The sequence below is a fragment of the Oncorhynchus mykiss genome, chromosome 22, assembly GCF_013265735.2.
Source record: "Oncorhynchus mykiss isolate Arlee chromosome 22, USDA_OmykA_1.1, whole genome shotgun sequence".
NCBI lineage: Eukaryota > Metazoa > Chordata > Actinopteri > Salmoniformes > Salmonidae > Oncorhynchus > Oncorhynchus mykiss.
The window spans coordinates 28,249,814-28,267,729 of NC_048586.1; the positions used below are offsets into that span (position 1 = coordinate 28,249,814).

The window sequence follows — 17,916 nt, forward strand, 5'->3', positions numbered from 1 at the left end:
ACATGGTGTTCCTTACTGTAGGCATGGTGTTCTTTACTGTAGACATGGTGTTCTTTACTGTAGGCATGGTGTTCTTTATTGTAGACATGGTGTTCTTTACTGTAGGCATGGTGTTCTTTACTGTAGACGTGGTGTTCTTTACTGTAGGCATGGTGTTCTTTACAGTAGGCATGGTGTTCTTTACTGTAGACATGGTGTTCTTTACTGTAGGCATGGTGTTCTATACTGTAGGCATGGTGTTCTTTACTGTAGACATGGTGTACTTTACTGTAGGCATGGTGTTCTTTACTGTAGGCATGCTGTTCTTTACTGTAGGCATGGTATTCTTTACTGTAGACATGGTGTTCTTTACTGTAGGCACGGTGTTCTTTACTGTAGACATGGTGTTCTTTACTGTAGGCATGGTGTTCTTTAGAGTAGACATGGTGTTCTTTACTGTAGGCATGGTGTTCTTTACTGTAGACGTGGTTTTCTTTACTGTACACGTGGTGTTCTTTACTGTAGACGTGGTGTTCTTTACTGTAGACATGGTGTTCTTTACTGTAGGCATGGTGTTCTTTACTGTAGACATGGTGTTCTTTACTGTAGGCATGGTGTTCTTTACTGTAGGCATGCTGTTCTTTACTGTAAGCATGGTATTCTTTACTGTAGACACGGTGTTCTTTACTGTAGGCACGGTGTTCTTTACTGTAGACATGGTGTTCTTTACTGTAGACATGGTGTTCTTTACTGTAGACATGGTGTTCTTTACTGTAGGCATGGTGTTCTTTACTGTAGACTTGGTGTTCCTTACTGTAGGCATGGTGTTCTTTACTGTAGGCATGGTGTTCTTTACTGTAGACATGGTGTTCCTTACTGTAGGCATGGTGTTCTTTACTGTAGGCATGGTGTGCTTTACTTTAGTCATTGTGTTCTTTACTGTAGACATGGTGTTCTTTACTGTAGACATGGTGTTCTTTACTGTAGACATGGTGTTCTATACTGTAGACATGGTGTTCTTTACTGTAGACATGGTGTTCTTTACTGTAGTCATGGTGTTCTTTACTGTAGACATGGTGTTCTTTACTGTAGACATGGTGTTCTTTACTGTAGGCATGGTGTGCTTTACTTTAGTCATGGTGTTCTTTACTGTAGACATGGTGTTCTTTACTGTAGACATGGTGTTCTTTACTGTAGGCATGGTGTGCTTTACTTTAGTCATGGTGTTCTTTACTGTTGGCATGGTGTTCTTTACTGTAGACATGGTGTTCTTTACTGTAGTCATGGTGTTCTTTACTGTAGTCATGGTGTTCTTTACTGTAGGCATGGTGTTCTTTACTGTAGTCATGGTGTTCTTTACTGTAGGGATGGTGTTCTTTACTGTAGTCATGGTGTTCTTTACTGTAGACATGGTGTTATTTACTGTAGTCATGGTGTTCTTTACTGTAGACATGGTGTTCTTTACTGTAGGCATGGTGTTCTTTACTGGAGGGATGGTGTTCTTTGGGTGGAATGATGTATTCATAAGGGCACAAGGCAGAGAGACAGGAAACACAGGGATAAATACATTGGCACAGAGAGACAGGAAACACAGGGATAAACACACTGGTACAGAGAGACAGGAAACACAGGGATAAATACACTGGTACAGAGAGACAGGAAACACAGGGATAAATACATTGGCACTGAGAGACAGGAAACACAGGGATAAATACACAGGTACAGAGAGACAGGAACCACAGGGATAAATACACTGGCACAGAGAGACAGGAAACACAGGGATAAATACACTGGCACAGAGAGACAGGAAACACAGGGATAAATACACTGGCACAGAGAGACAGGAAACACAGGGATAAATACACTGGCACAGAGAGATAGGAAACACAGGGATAAATACACTGGCACAGAGAGACAGGAAACACAGGGATAAATACACTGGCACAGAGAGACAGGAAACACAGTGATAAATACACTGGCACAGAGACAGGAAACACAGAGATAAATACACTGGTACAGAGTGACAGGAAGCACAGGGATAAATGCACTGGTACAGAGAGAGAGGAAACACAGGGATAAATACACTGTCACAGAGAGACAGGAAACACAGGGATAAATACACTGGCACAGAGAGACAGGAAACACAGGGATAAATACACTGGCACAGAGAGACAGGAAACACAGGGATAAATACACTGGCACAGAGAGACAGGAAACACAGGGATAAATACACTGGCACAGAGAGACAGGAAACACAGGGATAAATACACTGGCACAGAGAGACAGGAAACACAGTGATAAATACACTGGCACAGAGACAGGAAACACAGAGATAAATACACTGGTACAGAGTGACAGGAAGCACAGGGATAAATACACTGGTACAGAGAGAGAGGAAACACAGGGATAAATACACTGGCACAGAGAGACAGGAAACACAGGGATAAATACACTGGCACAGAGAGACAGGAAACACAGGGATAAATACACTGGCACAGAGAGACAGGAAACACAGGGATAAATACACTGGCACAGAGAGACAGGAAACACAGGGACAAATACACTGGCACAGAGAGACAGGAAACACAGGGATAAATACACTGGCACAGAGAGACAGGAAACACAGGGATAAATACACTGGCACGAGACAGGAAACACAGGGATAAATACACTGGCACAGAGAGACAGAAAACACAGGGATAAATACACTGGCACAGAGAGACAGGAAACACAGGGATAAATACACTGGCACAGAGAGAGAGGAAACACAGGGATAAATACACTGGTACAGAGAGACTGGAAACACAGGGATAAATACACTGGCACAGAGAGACAGGAAACAGGGATAAATACACTGGTACAGAGAGACAGGAAACACAGGGATAAATACACTGGCACAGAGAGACAGGAAACACAGGGATAAATACACTGGCACAGAGAGACAGGAAACACAGGGATAAATACACTGGCACAGAGAGACAGGAAACACAGGGATAAATACACTGGGTAAAATAAGCCACACTGTCACGTCTTCTAGGAGTAGTGGGTTTGGAGTCTTCTAGGAGTAGTGGGGTTGGAGTCTTCTAGGAGTAGTAGGTTTGGAGTCTTCTAGGAGTAGTGGGTTTGGAGTCTTCTAGGAGTAGTGGGTTTGGAGTCTTCTAGGAGTAGTGGGTTTGGAGTCAGGCGCAGAGAGCAGAGGGTTCGGACAATCGTATTTTATTCCGGTACAAACGGTCACGCCAAAACACTAGGCGCATAAAACTGACCGGCCCAAACACAGTACCCAAACAGTCTGGAGAAAATAAAATTCAAATGCACATCCACAAACTAACAGAGGTACATTCCCACAAACTAACAGAGGAACAATCCCACAAACTAACAGAGGAACAATCCCACAAACTAACAGAGGAACAATCCCGCACAAACATAGGCTTCCCTAACAGGCTTAAATAGACATAAATCAAGAAACAAAATAAGAGACAGGTGCAACCAATAAGACCAAACGAACAGAAAATGAAAAAGGGATCGGTGGTGGCTAGTAGACCGCCGAGCGCCTCCTGAACAGGCAGGGGAGCCACCTTCGGTGGGAGTCGTGGCACACACCTGGAGGGGGTGGAGACAATCACAAGGACAGGTGAAACAAATCAGGGTGTGACAGTATTGGGTTTTCGCCAGACATATCGTTTTGCGTTCAGGCCAAAAAGTCCCATTTTGGTCTCATCTGACCACAACATCTTTCGCCACTTGGCCTTGGAATCTACAATGTGCTATTTGGCAAAGCTCAAACAAGACTTGATGTGGCTTTTTTTGAGGAGTGGTGTTTTTCTTGCCACCCTCCCATAGAGGCCAGATTCGTGGAATGCTTGTGATATTGTGGTCACATCCACACATTGACCAGTCTTTGCCATAAAGGCCTGAAGCTCCTTCAAAGTCACAATTGGCTTCTTGGTAGTCTCTCTGATCAGTCTCCTCCTTGCCTGGTCATCCAGTTTGGAGGGATGGCCTGATCTATGCAGGGTCTGGGTGGTGCCATATGCCTTCCACTTCTTAATAATGGTGGTAACTGTGCTCTGAGGGACAAAGCCTTTGAAATGTTTTTATATCCATCCTCTGACTTGCGCCTTTCCACAACTTTATCTCATAGATCTTTTGAAAGTACCTTTCCGCCCATAGTCTATTATTTTCTTTGAATTGCACTACTAATGTCACAACTTCTGCCGAACTTGGTGCCTCTCCTTGTTCGGGCGGTGTTCGGCGGTCGAAGTCACCGGCCTTCTAGCCATCGCTGATCCATTTTTCATTTTCTATTGGTTTTGTCTTGTCTTACTTCACACCTGGTTCCAATCCCATCAATTACATGTTGTGTATTTAACCCTCTGTTTCCCCTCATGTCCTTGTCGGTGATTGTTTGTTGTATGTAGGTGTGTATTTAACCCTCTGTTTCCCCTCATGTCCTTGTCAGTGATTGTTTGTTGTGTGTATTTAACCCTCTGTTTCCCCTCTTGTCCTTGTCAGTGATTGTTTGTTGTATGTTATTGGGCTAGTTATGTTCTGGTGTGCGACTGGTTTTGTACCCTTTTATATTATTTTTGTATATTTGGTTTTCAGAGTTTTCTTTAGCATTTATTAAACTGCTCCGTTTATACCAAGTTCACTCTCCTGTGTCTGACTTCCCTGCCACCAGCACGCACCCATTACAACTATGCAGTTGAGTTGTGCATTTCTGAACTAATCAAAGTCACTATAATTGATCACAGATGGAAGCCAATTAGCTTGATTTGTGATCTGGAAGGTGGTTGGTTATACCTCAGCAAGTTTGCAATTACAATTCTAAGGGGGGTGTTCACATACCCAAATAGGAGATTTTACTGTTTTAATTGCAATTAATTTATAGAGTTTTTAAAATATTTTTTTCTCACTTGGATGTTGTGGGTTACTGTGTGTAAATAAAGCAGTAAAAAGTCTGATTTGATGTCTTTTCATTTCAGGCTGTAAGTCAACAAAAGGTGAACATTTTGAAAGGGGGGGGGGCTGTGACTTTCTATTCCCACTGTACATAGTGGTGCCAAAGACAAGCTTGCCACAATCAACTGCTTTCCCATAAGACACTCATCCCGACACTCATCCCAGTTTCTTCTTTCTCCTCATCTCTACAGTGAACCTGTTGGACTCCAAAGCCAGCCAAGGGGAGCTGGGATGGATATCCTACCCATCACATGGAGTGAGTAGTACATACATGTCCCATGGCTTGCACACATATAGTATCTGCACATTCTATGCTCTGTCAGCATTCTGTCCTGTCATCAGATTTCAGTGTTTTAATGGTGCTTAGGACATTTCAAAACAAACAATACAAACACATCTTATTTTCTGTTATCCTATGAGTCAAGTGGGATTAACAATCCGGAAGTCTCTTGACACACCTGTGCGTCAATCTAAGTAACATAATGAATGCATCCCAGTTAGAATACATCCGTTTCAGCTAGAGACATCAGGTTTTTTGCATGGCTGCATCTCAATCCACTGTCGGCCTTCTGCGTTTACTGTGGAAGTTGGCAGAGCTACAGCGGTGTTTGTCAGACCAGGAAACATCCCGAAAATTGTTCTTCTCACGAAAACGTCTATAACGTCCGACCGGTTTGGCCAATAAATAGATTCTCTTGAACACAATGGTGTTCTCCCTTTTACTCTACGACACCTACAAGAGTCACGGGACTCGTCTGGAGCCAGTGACGCCGATGTGCCAACTTCTGTCTGTAGCGTCTAAACCGTTTGAGCCAAAACTAATATGATCCCACTATGGAAAGTGGAGACTCACCAATATGTTCTATGACACCTACAAGTGTCACGGGACTCGCCTGAAGGTAATCTAACAAACTAATGAAAGTATGGAGGTAGTTTTGTGCCAACAAAAATAAGGGTTTAAATATGTGTCCAAAAGTATATATTTCCTGAGCTTTCTTATATCTCTTTTTTTGTGTGTTTTTTTGTTGCTTTTTATGAATGTGTTATTCAATGCGTTTCTATGTGTTATAAAAGTAAAGGCCAAATTCTATATTTTATCAAAAAATATACCTACGTAATGGCATCTTAAAATTCACAATCAAATAGCTAAATGATCCATAATATGACCATCTTAAAACTATTCCATATGTTAGCTTAGTACCCCCCAAGTGGTATTAACCTACACATGGGTTAAGTAGGTGATAGACTCACCATATGGGTGGGATGGGGAGACAGATTGTATTTCTTCATTTTGTTACAGAAGAGAAGAGTCAGCTTATAATATGGTTTGAATTGTTGGCAACAGCACATGTTAATAAAACCCAGGTAACTTAGTATCTCAACACATCAATCAAAACAACACATGTTAATAAAACCCAGGTAACTTAGTATCTCAACACAGCAATCAAAACAACAACATGTTAATAAAACCCAGGTAACTTAGTATCTCAACACAGCAATCAAAACACACGTTAATAAAACCCAGGTAACTTAGTATCTCAACACATCAATCAAAACAACAACATGTTAATAAAACCCAGGTAACTTAGTATCTCAACACATCAATCAAAACAACAACACGTTAATAAAACCCAGGTAACTTAGTATCTCAACACAGCAATCAAAACACACGTTAATAAAACCCAGGTAACTTAGTATCTCAACACATCAATCAAAACAACAACATGTTAATAAAACCTAGGTAACTTAGTATCTCAACACATCAATCAAAACAACAACACGTTAATAAAACCCAGGTAACTTAGTATCTCAACACATCAATCAAAACAACACGTTAATAAAACCCAGGTAACTTAGTATCTCAACACATCAATCAAAACACACATTAATAAAACCCAGGTAACTTAGTATCTCAACACAGCAATCAAAACAACACGTTAATAAAACCCAGGTAACTTAGTATCTCAACACAGCAATCAAAACACACGTTAATAAAACCCAGGTAACTTAGTATCTCAACACAGCAATCAAAACACACGTTAATAAAACCCAGGTAACTTAGTATCTCAACACATCAATCAAAACAACACATTAATAAAACCCAGGTAACTTAGTATCTCAACACATCAATCAAAACAACAACATGTTAATAAAACCCAGGTAACTTAGTATCTCAACACATCAATCAAAACAACACACGTTAATAAAACCCAGGTAACTTAGTATCTCAACACATCAATCAAAACACATGTTAATAAAACCCAGGTAACTTAGTATCTCAACACAGCAATCAAAACAACACATGTTAATAAAACCCAGGTAACTTAGTATCTCAACACATCAATCAAAACAACACGTTAATAAAACCCAGGTAACTTAGTATCTCAACACAGCAATCAAAACAACATGTTAATAAAACCCAGGTAACTTAGTATCTCAACACATCAATCAAAACAACAACATGTTAATAAAACCCAGGTAACTTAGTATCTCAACACATCAATCAAAACAACACATGTTAATAAAACCCAGGTAACTTAGTATCTCAACACATCAATCAAAACAACAACATGTTAATAAAACCCAGGTAACTTAGTATCTCAACACATCAATCAAAACAACACATGTTAATAAAACCCAGGTAACTTAGTATCTCAACACATCAATCAAAACAACATGTTAATAAAACCCAGGTAACTTAGTATCTCAACACATCAATCAAAACAACATATGTTAATAAAACCCAGGTAACTTAGTATCTCAACACAGCAATCAAAACAACACATGTTAATAAAACCCAGGTAACTTAGTATCTCAACACATCAATCAAAACAACAACATGTTAATAAAACCCAGGTAACTTAGTATCTCAACACAGCAATCAAAACACATGTTAATAAAACCCAGGTAACTTAGTATCTCAACACAGCAATCAAAACAACAACATGTTAATAAAACCCAGGTAACTTAGTATCTCAACACAGCAATCAAAACACACGTTAATAAAACCCAGGTAACTTAGTATCTCAACACATAAATCAAAACAACACGTTAATAAAACCCAGGTAACTTAGTATCTCAACACAGCAATCAAAACACACTTTAATAAAACCCAGGTAACTTAGTATCTCAACACAGCAATCAAAACAACAACATGTTAATAAAACCCAGGTAACTTAGTATCTCAACACATCAATCAAAACAACACGTTAATAAAACCCAGGTAACTTAGTATCTCAACACAGCAATCAAAACACACGTTAATAAAACCCAGGTAACTTAGTATCTCAACACAGCAATCAAAACACACGTTAATAAAACCCAGGTAACTTAGTATCTCAACACATCAATCAAAACAACACGTTAATAAAACCCAGGTAACTTAGTATCTCAACACAGCAATCAAAACACACGTTAATAAAACCCAGGTAACTTAGTATCTCAACACAGCAATCAAAACAACAACATGTTAATAAAACCCAGGTAACTTAGTATCTCAACACAGCAATCAAAACAACATGTTAATAAAACCCAGGTAACTTAGTATCTCAACACAGCAATCAAAACAACATGTTAATAAAACCCAGGTAACTTAGTATCTCAACACATCAATCAAAACAACACACGTTAATAAAACCCAGGTAACTTAATATCTCAACACAGCAATCAAAACACACGTTAATAAAACCCAGGTAACTTAGTATCTCAACACAGCAATCAAAACAACAACATGTTAATAAAACCCAGGTAACTTAGTATCTCAACACAGCAATCAAAACACATGTTAATAAAACCCAGGTAACTTAGTATCTCAACACAGCAATCAAAACAACAACATGTTAATAAAACCCAGGTAACTTAGTATCTCAACACAGCAATCAAAACACACGTTAATAAAACCCAGGTAACTTAGTATCTCAACACAGCAATCAAAACACACGTTAATAAAACCCAGGTAACTTAGTATCTCAACACAGCAATCAAAACACACGTTAAAAAAACCCAGGTAACTTAGTATCTCAACACAGCAATCAAAACACACGTTAATAAAACCCAGGTAACTTAGTATCTCAACACATCAATCAAAACAACACATGTTAATAAAACCCAGGTAACTTAGTATCTCAACACAGCAATCAAAACAACACATGTTAATAAAACCCAGGTAACTTAGTATCTCAACACAGCAATCAAAACACACGTTAATAAAACCCAGGTAACTTAGTATCTCAACACAGCAATCAAAACAACATGTTAATAAAACCCAGGTAACTTAGTATCTCAACACAGCAATCAAAACAACACACGTTAATAAAACCCAGGTAACTTAGTATCTCAACACAGCAATCAAAACAACACATGTTAATAAAACCCAGGTAACTTAGTATCTCAACACAGCAATCAAAACAACACATGTTAATAAAACCCAGGTAACTTAGTATCTCAACACATCAATCAAAACAACACGTTAATAAAACCCAGGTAACTTAGTATCTCAACACAGCAATCAAAACACACGTTAATAAAACCCAGGTAACTTAGTATCTCAACACAGCAATCAAAACACACGTTAATAAAACCCAGGTAACTTAGTATCTCAACACATCAATCAAAACAACACGTTAATAAAACCCAGGTAACTTAGTATCTCAACACAGCAATCAAAACACACGTTAATAAAACCCAGGTAACTTAGTATCTCAACACAGCAATCAAAACAACAACATGTTAATAAAACCCAGGTAACTTAGTATCTCAACACAGCAATCAAAACAACATGTTAATAAAACCCAGGTAACTTAGTATCTCAACACAGCAATCAAAACAACATGTTAATAAAACCCAGGTAACTTAGTATCTCAACACATCAATCAAAACAACACACGTTAATAAAACCCAGGTAACTTAATATCTCAACACAGCAATCAAAACACACGTTAATAAAACCCAGGTAACTTAGTATCTCAACACAGCAATCAAAACAACAACATGTTAATAAAACCCAGGTAACTTAGTATCTCAACACAGCAATCAAAACACATGTTAATAAAACCCAGGTAACTTAGTATCTCAACACAGCAATCAAAACAACAACATGTTAATAAAACCCAGGTAACTTAGTATCTCAACACAGCAATCAAAACACACGTTAATAAAACCCAGGTAACTTAGTATCTCAACACAGCAATCAAAACACACGTTAATAAAACCCAGGTAACTTAGTATCTCAACACAGCAATCAAAACACACGTTAAAAAAACCCAGGTAACTTAGTATCTCAACACAGCAATCAAAACACACGTTAATAAAACCCAGGTAACTTAGTATCTCAACACATCAATCAAAACAACACATGTTAATAAAACCCAGGTAACTTAGTATCTCAACACAGCAATCAAAACAACACATGTTAATAAAACCCAGGTAACTTAGTATCTCAACACAGCAATCAAAACACACGTTAATAAAACCCAGGTAACTTAGTATCTCAACACAGCAATCAAAACAACATGTTAATAAAACCCAGGTAACTTAGTATCTCAACACAGCAATCAAAACAACACACGTTAATAAAACCCAGGTAACTTAGTATCTCAACACAGCAATCAAAACAACACATGTTAATAAAACCCAGGTAACTTAGTATCTCAACACAGCAATCAAAACAACACATGTTAATAAAACCCAGGTAACTTAGTATCTCAACACATCAATCAAAACAACAACATGTTAATAAAACCCAGGTAACTTAGTATCTCAACACAGCAATCAAAACAACACATGTTAATAAAACCCAGGTAACTTAGTATCTCAACACATCAATCAAAACAACAACATGTTAATAAAACCCAGGTAACTTAGTATCTCAACACATCAATCAAAACAACAACATGTTAATAAAACCCAGGTAACTTAGTATCTCAACACATCAATCAAAACAACATGTTAATAAAACCCAGGTAACTTAGTATCTCAACACAGCAATCAAAACACACGTTAATTAAACCCAGGTAACTTAGTATCTCAACACATCACTCAAAACAATACGTTAATAAATTCCAGGTAACTTAGTATCTCAACACATCAATCAAAACACACGTTAATAAAACCCAGGTAACTTATTATCTCAACACAGCAATCAAAACAACACACGTTAATAAAACCCAGGTAACTTAGTATCTCAACACAGCAATCAAAACAACACATGTTAATAAAACCCAGGTAACTTAGTATCTCAACACATCAATCAAAACAACATGTTAATAAAACCCAGGTAACTTAGTATCTCAACACATCAATCAAAACAACAACACGTTAATAAAACCCAGGTAACTTAGTATCTCAACACATCAATCAAAACAACATGTTAATAAAACCCAGGTAACTTAGTATCTCAACACAGCAATCAAAACACACGTTAATTAAACCCAGGTAACTTAGTATCTCAACACATCAATCAAAACAACACATGTTAATAAAACCCAGGTAACTTAGTATCTCAACACATCAATCAAAACACACGTTAATAAAACCCAGGTAACTTAGTATCTCAACACATCAATCAAAACACACGTTAATAAAACCCAGGTAACTTAGTATCTCAACACAGCAATCAAAACACATGTTAATAAAACCCAGGTAACTTAGTATCTCAACACATCAATCAAAACACACGTTAATAAAACCCAGGTAACTTAGTATCTCAACACATCAATCAAAACAACATATGTTAATAAAACCCAGGTAACTTAGTATCTCAACACAGCAATCAAAACAACACATGTTAATAAAACCCAGGTAACTTAGTATCTCAACACATCAATCAAAACAACACATGTTAATAAAACCCAGGTAACTTAGTATCTCAACACATCAATCAAAACACACGTTAATAAAACCCAGGTAACTTAGTATCTCAACACAGCAATAAAAAAACACACGTTAATAAAACCCAGGTAACTTAGTATCTCAACACATCAATCAAAACAACACATGTTAATAAAACCCAGGTAACTTAGTATCTCAACACAGCAATCAAAACAACATGTTAATAAAACCCAGGTAACTTAGTATCTCAACACATCAATCAAAACACACGTTAATAAAACCCAGGTAACTTAGTATCTCAACACAGCAATCAATACAACACGTTAATAAAACCCAGGTAACTTAGTATCTCAACACATCAATCAAAACAACACATGTTAATAAAACCCAGGTAACTTAGTATCTCAACACAGCAATCAAAACAACACATGTTAATAAAACCCAGGTAACTTAGTATCTCAACACATCAATCAAAACAACACGTTAATAAAACCCAGGTAACTTAGTATCTCAACACATCAATCAAAACAACACATGTTAATAAAACCCAGGTAACTTAGTATCTCAACACATCAATCAAAACAACACGTTAATAAAACCCAGGTAACTTAGTATCTCAACACAGCAATCAAAACAACACATGTTAATAAAACCCAGGTAACTTAGTATCTCAACACATCAATCAAAACAACACGTTAATAAAACCCAGGTAACTTAGTATCTCAACACATCAATCAAAACAACAACACGTTAATAAAACCCAGGTAACTTAGTATCTCAACACATCAATCAAAACAACACATGTTAATAAAACCCAGGTAACTTAGTATCTCAACACATCAATCAAAACAACACATGTTAATAAAACCCAGGTAACTTAGTATCTCAACACATCAATCAAAACAACACGTTAATAAAACCCAGGTAACTTAATATCTCAACACATCAATCAAAACAACACGTTAATAAAACCCAGGTAACTTAGTATCTCAACACAGCAATCAAAACAACAACATGTTAATAAAACCCAGGTAACTTAGTATCTCAACACATCAATCAAAACAACACATGTTAATAAAACCCAGGTAACTTAGTATCTCAACACATCAATCAAAACAACAACACGTTAATAAAACCCAGGTAACTTAGTATCTCAACACATCAATCAAAACAACACATGTTAATAAAACCCAGGTAACTTAGTATCTCAACACATCAATCAAAACAACACATGTTAATAAAACCCAGGTAACTTAGTATCTCAACACAGCAATCAAAACAACAACATGTTAATAAAACCCAGGTAACTTAGTATCTCAACACATCAATCAAAACAACAACATGTTAATAAAACCCAGGTAACTTAGTATCTCAACACAGCAATCAAAACAACAACATGTTAATAAAACCCAGGTAACTTAGTATCTCAACACAGCAATCAAAACAACATGTTAATAAAACCCAGGTAACTTAGTATCTCAACACATCAATCAAAACAACACACGTTAATAAAACCCAGGTAACTTAGTATCTCAACACATCAATCAAAACAACACACGTTAATAAAACCCAGGTAACTTAGTATCTCAACACAGCAATCAAAACACATGTTAATAAAACCCAGGTAACTTAGTATCTCAACACAGCAATCAAAACACATGTTAATAAAACCCAGGTAACTTAGTATCTCAACACAGCAATCAAAACAACACCAAACAGCATGACTTCCTTCCCTTCCCTAATCCACCTACATCCTCCTGTGTCTCTACCTCTGCCATAGTCTGTGTGTGTGTGTGTGTGTGGTTGTGGTTGTGGGTGTGGGTATGTGTGTGTAGTATGCATGTCTGTGTGGTTCTGTGTTTATTTGTCTACCAGTTGCACTACTGGCCTTGCAGTCTCCAGCAGCCAATCCCTCCTCTGAACTTTAAGTGTTAGAGTTACTGGCTGGCTGGAGCTGAAGTTAATCCACTAATTCGTTCCATAGAGCTGCCAGCCTTGGTTTCCCCCAGCCATATATTAACTACCAGCACTAGAAAACTTAGAGGTTACTTTATAAGGTTGAACCAAATACACTTACCGAACAGTGACTTTTAATGTCTCATGTTTATTTAGGCCCAGGTTTGAGGCCCAGTTTGTGTAATTGACATGACCTTTGAGAGTGGGAACTCCTCTATGTAAAGTTAGACAGATTCAGAACCGTTTTAAAAGGCAGAGAATGGGTTTGATTATCATATGGTACACTGAATATTATGAGGAAACCAATGTCTTACTGAAAAGAGGTTGGTAGGAGCGAGAAAGAGTGCTGATCAAGTCCTCAAGGTGAATCATGGATAATTACTCACGTCATTGGCTGATGGGGGCAGATAAGCATTTTGCCGTGAGAGCCAGACCCTCTGAAATGATTTCTGATAATGCAGTGGCATAGGGGCCACACACACACACACACACACACACACACACACACACACACACACGTTGACAGTGACAGATGGGCCCCTGGTCTTCTGCCGCTGTAAGCAAAGTGCTACCCGGTGTTACAAAATGCTTCAGTGTTACAGTAGAAACAGGACCCTAACCGCACTGTGCACACCTGCGTCATTCTGACTCACAGACATAGCCCTGGGGTGTGGGTAATGGTCACTAATGTCCAGTGCACCCCTTGACTTTTTCCACATTTTGTTACGTTACACCCTTATTCTAAAATAGAGTAAATCGGTTTTTCCCTCATCAATCTACACACAATACTCCATAATGACGACATAAAAACAGGTTATTCGATTTTCTTTTGCTAATTTATTACAAATAAAAAATGGAAATATCACATTTACATAATTATTCAGACCCTTTACTCAGTACTTTGTTGAAGCTCCTTTGGCAGCGATTACAGCGATTACAGTCTTCTTGGGTATGACCCTAAAATCTTAGCACACCTGTATATGTGGAGTTTCTCTCATTGTTCTCTGCAGATCCTCTCAAGCTCTGGCAGGTTGGATGGGGAGGGTTGCTGCAGCTATTTTTAGGTCTTGGCTGTGCTTAGGGTTGTTGTCCTGAGCGCTCTGAAGCAGGTTTTCATCAAGGATCCCTCTGTACGTTGCTTCGTTCATCTTTCCGTCGATCCTGACTAGTCTCCCAGTCCCTGCCACTGAAAACCATCCCCACAGCATGATGCTGCCACTACCATGCTTCACCTTAGGGATGGTGCCAGGTTTCCTCCAGACGTGACGCTTAGCATTCAGGCCAAAGATTTCAATGTTGATTTCATCAGTCCAGAGAATCTTGTTTCTCATGGTCTGAGAAGTCCTTTAGGTGCCTTTTGGCAATCTCCAAGCGGGCTGTCATGTGCCTTTTATTGAGGAGTGGCTTCTGTCTGGAAACTTTACCATAACATCTTGATTGGTGGATTGCTACAGAGATGGTTGTCCCTTCTGGAAGGTTCTCCCATCTTCACAGAGGAACTCTGGAGTCTGTCAGAGTTACCATCGGGTTCTTGGTCACCTCTCTGACCAAGGCCTTTCTCCCCCGACTGCTCAGTTTCGCCGGGCGGCCAGCTCTAGGAAGAGTATTGGTGGTTCCAAACTTCTTCCATTTAAGAATGATAGAGGCCACTGTGTTCTTGGGAACCTTCAATACAGAATTTGTTTGGTACTCTTCCCCAGATCTGTGCCTCGACACAATCCCGTCTCTGAGCTCTACGGACAATTCCTTCGACCTCATGGCTTGTTTTTTTGCTATGATATGCACTGTCAACTGTGGGACCTTATATAGACAGGTGTGTGCCTTTCCACATCATGTCCAATCAATTTATTTTACCCCAGGTGGACTCCAATCAAGTTGTAGAAACATCTCAAGGATGATCAATGGAAACCAGATGCACCTGAGCTCAATTTTGAGTCTCATAGCAAAGGGTCTGAATCCTTATGTAAATAAGTTTTTTCTGTTTTTTATTTTTAATACATTTGCCCAGAAATTGGGTATTGTGTGTAGATTGATGAGATAAAAAAAAAAAAACAATTTCATACATTTTAAATAAAGCTATAACATAACAAATTGTGGTAAAAGTCAAAGAGGTCTGAATACTTCCCAAATGCACTGTAGATTAAGAGTTTATGACACGTTGTTAGGATGTGTCATAAACTCACGTTTCACATCTTTTCACATCTTTGAAAGAATAAATCCCTAGCAATTTACCCTCGCCAATTTACAGATTTATTCCACATTGTCTGAGGAACCAGAAGAAGAACTCATCTCCAACTGCATATGTGGAATAATGAGAAACTCTACATGGTGCTGGGAGCCTGAGGTCTGGCCCTACACACACTATGCTCTCCTGGCATCGCCTCATCCAATCCCAGAGAGACACACTACATTACTGCTCTCCAGTCCAGAGCTTAATGGCACAGCTCTTTTGGCCAGAGTCCACCACTCCTCAGTCTCCACGTATTGTAATATCCAAACTCATTTAGTCACCATAGCACCATATTTCCCCCAAATACATACTGACTGACTGACAGAGTGAGAGGTCCCCAGCTGCACTGGGAGAGAAGAGAAAGCCCATCCATAAACGAGAGATTAGCACATGGTGGGGCTTGGAGAGAGGCTGCTATAGTGGGGGGGACTATAGAGGGGATATAAAGGGGTTTGGAGGGGGGGTGTAGAGTGTGTTATGGTTTCTCTCTGGTCAAAGCTGTGATGAAAAGCTTCTGACTGATGTGGTGCAGTTGTCACGGCGACCCAGAGCAGGAAACTTAAGCTGCTCTCTGCTCTGCTCTTCTCTTTGGTGACGACCACCAGGCTGTGGGAATGGAGAAAAAGAGAGAGAAAGAAATAAAGAAAGAGAGAGGGGTTTTCCACCTCTCTCCTGATGATTTGTGTCTCAATCTAACAGCTGAAACCGACTCATTATTGGACACTAGTCAGATCAATGGCGGTTCAGGTTTCACCACTTTGACCTTCTGTGTTGGGTCACAGCCATCAATATCAGCCGTCAAACTCCATTTAGTTTCTAAACCCTTGAATACATGTATTTGAACTATAAAAATACAAATGGTGCACAAAATAGTGTTCAGGAACAAGCGTTGATATCATTTATCACACAAAAACAAGGAAACAACCACATTTGTTGTAAATGTATCTAAATGTGTCATTTGACTGAAGCTATCCCTCAGTCCTTTGAAGTGCCCTGTGCACTGCTGATTGGTCAGTTTGTCAGAGAGTCTGATGTGGTCGTTAGGTGGACCAGCCTCAGTGTCTCAGGTTCCCCCCGGTTTTACTGCTGCAGCCTGTTCTACCTACAGCACAGATCACAGAGCCCTTATCCTCCTCTCAGCCAGGGGCAAGTTCACACACTGACCTCCCTATGACCCCCCCACAGCTGTGGCCTGGGGTCAGAGGTCAGGGGTAGTCATATGAGTGTGTAGCCCAAACCGTTCGGACGCTACAGATGTTTTCATGAGAAGACTGATTTTCGGGATGTCTCCTGGCCTGACTAACACCGCTGTAGCTCTGCCACCTTCCACCACGTGGATGGCTGACATTGACCAGTGTGGTGGATTGAGACGATGCAACATACAGATATCTCTAGCTGAAACAGATGGATTTTGATGAGATTTTTTTTATTTTGTATTATTATGCTAAAACGATTTTTTCACATGGACATCTACTCTAGGGGCTTTTAACCAAGGCCCCAGGACCAGTGGAAGCAAAATAGCCCCATAACATCAAAGATCCACCACCATATTTTACAGTAGGTTCATTTCTGCTGATGCGTTCTCATTTCGACTCTAAACACACAACTCGTGTGCGTGGCCAAAGAGCTTTATTTTCATGTTATCCAATAAATGTAAACGCCTGGAGTTTGCTTAACTGCATTGGTACATTGATTGGAACCGGTGTTTTGGTCAGACGATATGAATATAGTGCTCTTTGGCCACGCACACTATGTAAAATATGGTGGTGTATCGTGATATTAATTGGTCACAAAATGTAAAAAGTTTAAATGGTCAACTCAGTCTCCAGAATTAAAACCCAATGAAAACCTGTGGTTTGATTTAAAGAGGGCAGGTAATAAGCGCAGGCTAAGGAATGTCCAAATATCTAGAAGGCTTCTGTATGGAGGAATGGTCTAAGATCTAGAAGGATTCTGTA

General features: G+C 39.0%; 1 protein-coding gene across 2 annotated transcripts in view; it reads left to right on the forward strand.

Annotated features, from left to right (window-relative positions):
- The window catches only part of LOC110502084 (ephrin type-A receptor 3), a 160,131-nt gene that overhangs the window by 13,594 nt on the left and 128,621 nt on the right, over window positions 1-17,916 (forward strand). For both annotated transcript variants that reach the window (XM_036959042.1, XM_036959041.1), the window contains exon 2: window positions 5,136-5,200. In XM_036959042.1, the coding sequence (XP_036814937.1) occupies window positions 5,136-5,200 (65 nt within the window). The remainder of the gene's footprint in view (window positions 1-5,135; window positions 5,201-17,916) is intronic.